Here is an 8,795-nt window from a genome sequence, read left to right on the forward strand (position 1 = left end):
ATCTCATGAGCATACGAGGCAGAGGGCACCACACTCCCATGTGAGACCACAGCCCACAGAGCGCAGGAGGCAGGTCTCAGAACCCTGACACAGCCAAACCCCTCACCCCAGGCCACCTCTAGGGCCAAGGAGAAGCATGGGAGCCCTTACGGTGTGGGACGGCACAGAGTGGGGCTTGATGGTGGGGTTGCCCATGGCTGTGACCTTCGTTTGCTTCTGCAGGTGGTCCACCCATTCATGGAGGTCCTGTTGGTTGTTGCAAGATACCAGTATCCGCTCAATCATGCTCCCTAAGATGAAAAAGAATGGGTGAATACACACACACTTACACATCCTCCCAGAAATACACAAGCAAGGATCTGCACAGAGGGCAGCTGTGACACTGCATGGTGCTGCAGATGCACACCAGCTTGCACCCATCACCTGATATTTCAAATGCGTTTCTATGGTTTTCGCTGTCCTCAAGCTTTGTGATTGTCATTCCTGTCGTTGGTAGCTTTCCCTAAAAAGACCCCCCGACAAAAAAAAACATAATCAGTGCCTTTCTAGTAGAGAATGTGCTATTATAAAACATAACTGACTTTAAAAATGACAGAGAAACATTGTGCACCAAATTGTGCATTGTGCTATTTGCTTATAGCAGTACATGTGTAAAATTAAAAACTACCTAAAATAAGACATAATACCACAGTGAAGACACCAGAAGGTAAAGTATAAAACTGAACAGAATGTTCATCTGTTGATTTCTCTAAACATAAACAGACACAAAAAACATTACACTATTATAAAATCAGAGTACAGCAGCTGTTTCAAAGGACATGTCAGTATTATGAAGCAAACAAGACCCTGAATCTAAGAGCAGGAACTGGGGGGCAGTAACATGGGGCTGGCTGCAGACAGGTGCTAACAGCAGCAACCCCTGACAATGAGAGGACCTGGACCTGGGCCTGAAATGTCAGCTTTGAGATCCCAGATGGAGGATGAAAAGCTGATCCTTATGAACAAAGCAGATGCCAACACAAAATATCTCGTCCCACAGCCATGGCCAATTGGGCTGAATCTTTAGAAAAAGTGTGTCGTTGTTTGAGGCTAAGTTGTCAGTAAGGGGAGGGGGGCTCCATCAGCATGCCAACAGCAGCACTTCCCAATACGGTATGAGCAAGCTGCCCCAACAGGACACGGGGCAATGTACAAACTGCTCATGAAAATCAACATCTGGGAGGCAGTGTACTAGGCAGCCTGCATCCCCCCTCCCCTGACATCCCACAGAATGCATAGGGAAGACTGCTTGCACCCATCTCAGAGCCAAGAACCACCCACTTCTTGCAGGATTCTTTGAAGAAACCACTGGAAGGACTGAAACCGCAAGGTTAGGCAGGCACATGCTACATATGACGGGATAATGAAGGTCTGTGGGTGTCAGACCCCTTACAACACACTTTCTTCTATACCAGCCCACTGAACCCATTGTGCCTTGTGGAGCCCAACATGCTTTGCATGAGATGATGCTGTGCATGGCATACTGACATGCCCAAGCACCGTGTCTTTACAATACGGCCCCACAGGTAAACACTCCCTTTCTTACAAGTACTTGCATTCTCCATCATACACAGTAACAAAACACTCACTCAAAGCAATGAGAAGTAGATGGGGTTTAGACAGTAGGATGCCCAGGTGGCAAGTTTCTTCCTATCTGAACAACACTGATTAAAAATAGCAAGTGCCAAAAGTGCCACTGGCCACACACAGATGTGTGTGACACAGTGCAAAAGTTCAAAACCAGTGTCAAAATGACTTCCATATCCCTCACAAACAATAAACATAAATCCAACTGTGTTTTACCTGATAGATGAAACCGCTCATCCTGGGGCTGGCAGATAGCATTAGTAAAAGGTTGGGGAAGAGCAGAAGATATCTTTCATTCTTTTCCTTAAAAAAAAAAAAGTAATTTTCTAAAACACACTTATTGGATAAAAAAGGTCAGATACTATCAAAAACAGATTTTCAATTGTAAAAATGAAACAAGAAAACCTATTGGGGATACTGTTTTGGGGGGAAAGAGGTCAGTGAGTTTGACAGAGAGGAACACAGCTGAAATGTGTGGAGATGAAATTTTTCATCTCCTGTCTAACTGATATAAATCAATAAAAAAAATTACTTGCTAATGTTATACTATGACCTGACAAATATTTCCTATTGGTATTTCTACTAAATTGTATTAAGTTAAATGGAAACGGTTATGATCAATTCTGATATAAAAAGAGCACTTTAACCAACAGGTTAAATACTTTAACATATAAAAGCTAACAAAGAAACTATTTAAAAAGTTCCCTGGAGTCACAAGCACATTATTTTAGTTCTAAAAGTTTCTTTTCATAGATCAGAAAAGAAAAACTCAGAAAATGTACTGAGAGGCAGGGAAATAGGGGGCTTCTACAAGTCAAACTGTTCTCATTTGTCTCTTAGTTTTTCCTGGTTTGCATGGAATACATGAAAGCATGACTTGTATATTAAAATGACTTGATAACATAAACCAGAGAGATCACATCTGCAGACAAAATTTCCCAAGAGTCTAGGATACACACAGACAGGGACATCAGAATCCTATCCATGCACTGAGACACCAGCCAGACACTTGTACACTCTTGTACACTCTTCAGCACCGACTGCACAAAGTGCCTTGAAAAGACAACAACCATACTGTGAGTTGGGCGGCAGAGTGTCTCACAGCTGTAATGCCACCTACTTGTGGGGAGAGACAGCGGGGAGAAGGGGAGGGACCCAAAGCAGGAGGCTAGCAGTTTGAGCTAGCCAGGGCAAAGTTAGAGAGGTTCATCTCAAAACACAAAATAAAAGGGTAGGGAAGTGGCTCAAGTAGGAGGGACATGACACAGTACTTATCCAGTAAGACTCTGGGATCAATTCTAGTACCATAAAAATGAAAGAATAAATGAAAAGATCTGTATCTTAAGGAAGTCTTGAACACAACATCAGGCTCCCCTCTTGGAACTGACAATGTGCTGGAAATGTCCTGAGCACTGGCCCAGGAAGCACCTGCAGACAGACATCTTCGCAGTTAGGTTGCTTACGCCCATGGGTCATGTCTGGGGTAGAACCCACTAACACTGCAACAAACACACTTCAGGAAATGTTTCAGATTATCTTCAGAAAAAGCTTAAAATTACAGGATTTAGAAACAAACTGTTCCTGGAAAGATCTGGGGGTTTCAGGTCAATGTGGTCAATGAGGAAAGTCTAATTTCTAGGATACTCAATACCACAAAGCCTCAAAGTACATAAAAGGAATTCCATTTGAAAATTTCATGCAAGGAAGGAACATGTGGTGTGAGTTTAAATTCAGTTTCTTATTTTTTAAAGAGCTTCTTAGGTTAAAATGGGTTATTAGCATGCTTCCTCCAGACTGATTTTTTTTTTTTGCAAAGGTAGAATCAAAGTAAGATAACTGCTTAGTGACCCAATAAATATGTAACTTCCACAAATCATAAAACACAACTGGTCAATTACCACTCTGTGGGGATAGCACAAGAATCCAGTTTATTCTCCTGCTTCACCTAACCCACAAGCAAATTTGTGCCTCCCAAGAATACCAATTAAGAGAAAAGTATAGGGCCTTAACATTGGAAATTGCAGGTTCCCAGGAGGGATGCTTGATGGGAAACTCAGGCCAGGCCAGGCCTTCGGGTCCTGAGGCAGACTTTGATGTCACATGCCAGTCCTGTCTGGATACATCCTCTGCTTCACAAGTGCTCTGGAGCACATTGCCTCTGGCTGCACTGAACTACCTAATGGGCCTACAGCTCTAAACATTCTACTTACATCTGGCCTTTCTCTGCCTGTCAAGGACAAAACACCAACCACAGTTATAACCTAAGCCAGGACTTGCACTTCAAAGTCTTAAAAAGCAGGATAGGGGAAGTGGTGCTGTGGCTCAAGCAGTAGAGCACTTGCCTTAAGCTGAAGAGTGCAGGAACAGCACCCAAGCCCAGAGTTCAAGGCCCACGACCAACCAAAAAAAAAAACTAGGATAAGATGGGCACTGGTGGTTCACTGCTATACTCTCAACTACTCAGGAGGCTGAGATCTGGACAACTGCAGGGAATTCTGGAGACTCCATCTCCAAAAACAACCAACAAAAAGCCAGGCTAGACTCATGGCTCAAGTGGCATAGGACCATCCTGAGTGAGCAAGTCAGCTTAGTAAATTTGAGGCTCTGAGTTCAAACACCAGTACTGGCAAGGTGGGGAGAGAAAGAGGAGGAAAGAGAGTTGTGGCACAGGCTAGTTGCAGTACCTCGCTTCCTGCACACTGAATCATGACCTGTGACATGTACACAACATTGCCCAGAGTCTTAATGTCATCCCCCTCCCAGCTCCGGATGGCTTCCGTCAGAATCTGCAGCTCAAGCTCTTTCCTTTTTCGTACTTCTTGACACTGGGCCTGCAAGACACAGGGTGATACTGTTCAGAGACACAAGTTTCCAAAATCTTAAGTTTTGGTCACATTGCTTTTTCCTAGAACAATTATTATTTTGTGTCTTACTTCTTAAGACAGATCAGCTAATGATTTTCTTAACTGTATGGAATTGCAAGTTTTGCTTCAAAGTAGGAAGTAATAAAAACAAAATTCTTTAAAAACAATGACTCTGGAAAAATAGTCCAAACAATATTCTAGAAAAATATCATTTTTAGAAAGAAGAATTATACAGCAAACAGCAAAATATTTCCATTCTGGCTTTTAACCTGCTAACGAAGAAAAGGAAAACAGAATAAGTAGCTATAAATAAGGCAAAGGTTTCAAAAGCAAGTTGGTAAAACAATGTGACATCAGAAGATAGCACCACTGGCAGTGTATTCCCTAGAGTATCACAAAAGTTCCCATGGAGAGACGTGAGGAAACACTTTTAATGATCTTAAAGTGGCTCAATTTCACATAATCAGCCTATCAGCTGTATGGTACCTACAGTACACTAACACTAAAACAAGAGAATTTTGCCATAGAATGTTACTATTCATTTGCTTTTATTTCAACTGAGTAAACATTAAATTCAAGTCAAAAGTAACTTTTTACCACCTAACTTTTTGATTGACTATGTGCATTTGCCATAAGAATACCTGAGGGGAAAGTAATATGCTTAATCACTTACTGAAAGATTTTTGAAGGCAGTCATAGATTTTTGAATATCTTGTCTATCAGGATGATACTCCTTTGGATAAAAGAAACACACCATTAGCTTTCATAATAAAAAATGGTACTCTCTGTAGGTTAACCCAAAACCTTTCTAATACCTTTCAGCCCTTAACATGGCCCTTTCTTTTACAGCATTAAAAGGCTCTCTTTCTCTCTCCTCTCTCTCTTTCTCTCTCTCTCTCTCTCCCACTCCCTCCCTCCCTCTCTTTCTTTCTTAATCATGAAGCAGTGGGCTTGAGGAGAAGGGAAAGCAATCTGGAGAGGAAGAACAAGAGTGAGGGCTAGAACTGTCAGCTCTGTAACTAAAGCCACGCTTTGGCCATCTCTGAATGCTCTGCCCTATAACAGCAGAGCTGAAATGAAGGAAAACTAACAGCCCTCCAAACCCAGAGAGTTCAAAACTGACAGATGTTGCCATTGCTTAAGCAGCGCTCTTATCACTGTCACTGCACAACCTCACTACTGGGCATGAGAGTCCTTCCCGGCTCTCGAAATGTTTTGATGGGCAGAGATGATAAGAAGGCAAATCTTTTCCATCTGTAGAGCTGAATAAGGAAATAAACTTCAGAGTTAACAAGATCATTTTGAAACTCTGGGTAAACTAAGTGCTGGTGCTGGCTTCTAAAAACGCCACACTGATCAGCTGAGAACAGCAGTCTCTGCCAGATGTTGTGCCAGCACCACTCCCTGCCCACAGCCCAGTGCCCAGCGGGCGCACGGTACCTCCATGTGTCTCTCCAGCTCCTTCAGCAGTGTGGGGTACTTGTCCAGGCGCATGAAGGGCTTGCTGAGGCCCGTGGTCAGCACGAGGATCCCAGGGCTGCTGGCGCCCTTTGTCTCCATGAACTCCCCCAGGTCCTCGCTGGCAGCAGGGCAGGAAAGGGAAATGTGTGGTTAGGGATGCCACAGTGTGGCTTTGCTTTACTAGTCAGAGCCAGGGCTCAGACAAGTGCTCACTGTAAAGGTGATAGGTTCTACAATAATCAAATCTGGTCTGGTTATGTCCCAACACAAAAGGGAACCTGTCAAACCTTCTACTGCTCTTACATAGAACACACATCTGCAGTTCCACTGGCCCAAGCAGCCTGTGGTGTGTGGGTACCACACAGACCTGTCTCAGGGGAAGCAGCATGCACAGAGAAGGAATGGCTCCTTCCTCCTGGTCCAGGGGCCAGGAGACCATGCTCACCCTGGACCAGTAGCCTCTGTTCATTTCCATTCATATCCCTTTCCTGAGGGACAGGATGCAGTTCGGTGGTAGAATGTCACCCAAAACCCGACCAGCTTCTAGCCATCTCCAAGTCACACGAGCTGCTTGAGGAAAGGATGCCCCAAACCACAGGGGCAGAGCAGGACACTACACACTGCAGGGGCAGCTAGTGCAGTGCAGGTGATGGAACATGGCAAAAAAGGGCCAGACACACAGGCTGGATATGTAGAGGTGAGTCACAGGTCAACCGTGCTGCATTCCCCCAGGACGCGGGAAGAACAGAAGGGGAAACTGAGGGCAGGACCAGAAACCACAGTTCCCTCTCACAGCCACTCAGACCGCACACATCTCACACATGGTCAGTCCTTCATACTCTCTCTGTTGTCCCTGCCCTCAGAGGTCAACAGGCATGGTATGAGCAGGCCTGTGGGGACTGAGAGCCATCTTCCCCCTTCCCCACCCCCCCCAGAGCTGTTCATGTTGCACAGCCACCTGCAGCAACCATGGGGCCTCAGTGGCTGCACCCCAGGCTGGGCACCAGAGTGAGGCTCAGGCAGCATACCCCATCCTAGGAGACCCACATAAGCAAGTGAACCTCAGGGGACATCCAAGGACCTGACTTAAATGCCTCCCACATCTCCCAAGAAGAGTTGTCCCAAGCCTAACCTTCTCTAGACAACCTAAACAACCTCGAGACCCTCAGGTGAGCTACAAAGCTGGCCTTCCCTACCCAAGTCTTACCAGGTGCCAGCCTTCTCCAGCCCCCAACACATCCCCAAGCCAGGGGCTCCTGCTGAGAATACAGGCCACAGACAGACCACAGAGAGTGAATGTTTTAGGTGGCACACGTGTGAACGTGAGCTGGAGCAGGCCGTCCCTCCATACCCCATCCTCATTCCTCTGGTGTTTAGGAATTGAAGGGAGAACAAGGATGCTTTACTCAACCATTACTCACCACACCAACTCCAGAATCAGGTGAAAAAGCCATGAGCCAGCTGCAAATAGCTTTCCATTTCCAAAGTGTGGAGCTTCTCCACAGGAGACTCTATCCAAGTACCTCCCACAACACCTCGGGGGCTCACTGGACAGGCTGTCGAGGACATTCCTGTGTTGCGTAGCACCTTTGGTCTAGCTACACATACCAAGCATCAATCTTTCAAATATACATATATACAAAACTCAAAGCTAACTATAGAAAGTATCACATAATCCTAGTTAACAGATGAATGGAACCTTTTCCCAATTCTAAATATGACGAAGACTTCACCATCATGATATAATTAAAATTATTGGCACAGAAATTGTCCAATTACTGCTAGGGGTGTGCACATGGGTGTGTGTCTATACTTTTACAGGCAGTACACAACTCACAATCTTTGTCTCTATGATTCTGTGTTCTCCAGAAAGCTGCAGGCTTGGGCTTATTTAGACAACACAATGAGATCTGCAGGCATGCAATGTGGCACTGTGCACCTTCAGGTCATGCTGTGTAGAAGCCAAGATGATCACTGAGAGCCCGTGGTGTGCAGCCACTCACAGTCACTGTGGAGATGCCTTCTGCTTCACTTCCCCGGCCCTTTCCTCAGCTTAGCAGTAGCAGGCTCCAAGGCAGTGAACCCCCAGACCCACACTGTCCTAGACACCATAGATAGCAAAGGCCTTTCTGGCAAGTGACTGGTGTCACCACACGTACACACAACCTGGTGTACAGCCCTGGTGCCTCCCATCACACTCTCTGCCAGGCCCTAAGACACCACAAACTTTCATTCTACCAATTTTCACCAGGCACAGCCTCATAAAAATCAGCCTTTGTTTATTATACTAACAGTGCAATTTAAATAGGAGCCACCAGCAGAAAAACACCAGGAACCCTCTAATCTGGTCTTTATTGGTATTTGGGGTTTTGGTGACATCTCATTATGACAGTGACTATTACCCCTACATTCCTAAAACTAACAAGTAAAATTTCCACAAGCAAAACTAACGTCTTAGAATGTCCACACATTAAAACATGTACATAACTAAGAAAAAGAACTGCATTCATGGTCCTAAAGAAGTTTTGTGTCGTTTTCATACCTCCTTAGTTAGTTCCTTTGACACACAGGGACCTTGAGCTTAATTCTATCCCCTGTTGGCCACCCCAGTGTGCTTCCTCTGCCAACTGAAACAACGCTGCAGGTGCACTGCAGCACACACATAAGACTTGTACATTAAAAAGTAGCCACCCACGGGGAAGTAAATCCGCCATGTTTACACATTCACATATGAAATCTGTCATTCATTCAGAAGCTGACATGAACATACAGCGTCCATGATCATATGATGAAGGAAAAGGCATCCACCCATTAGAATGCTCATGCTTTCGCCCAGATTCACAC

At 45.0% G+C, this 8,795-nt stretch overlaps 1 protein-coding gene across 1 annotated transcript in view; it reads right to left on the reverse strand.

Annotated features, from left to right (window-relative positions):
- The window catches only part of Arhgef7 (Rho guanine nucleotide exchange factor (GEF) 7), an 87,347-nt gene that overhangs the window by 19,570 nt on the left and 58,982 nt on the right, over positions 1–8,795 (reverse strand). Inside the window, exons 9-14 of the mRNA XM_013022723.1 lie at positions 5,931–6,069; positions 5,164–5,223; positions 4,311–4,457; positions 1,843–1,929; positions 424–502; positions 151–290 (exon numbers count right to left, since the gene is read on the reverse strand). Of these exons, the coding sequence (XP_012878177.1) occupies positions 151–290; positions 424–502; positions 1,843–1,929; positions 4,311–4,457; positions 5,164–5,223; positions 5,931–6,069 (652 nt within the window). The remainder of the gene's footprint in view (positions 1–150; positions 291–423; positions 503–1,842; positions 1,930–4,310; positions 4,458–5,163; positions 5,224–5,930; positions 6,070–8,795) is intronic.

Source organism: Dipodomys ordii, unplaced genomic scaffold, assembly GCF_000151885.1.
Source record: "Dipodomys ordii isolate 6190 unplaced genomic scaffold, Dord_2.0 Scaffold64, whole genome shotgun sequence".
NCBI classification, from domain to species: domain Eukaryota; kingdom Metazoa; phylum Chordata; class Mammalia; order Rodentia; family Heteromyidae; genus Dipodomys; species Dipodomys ordii.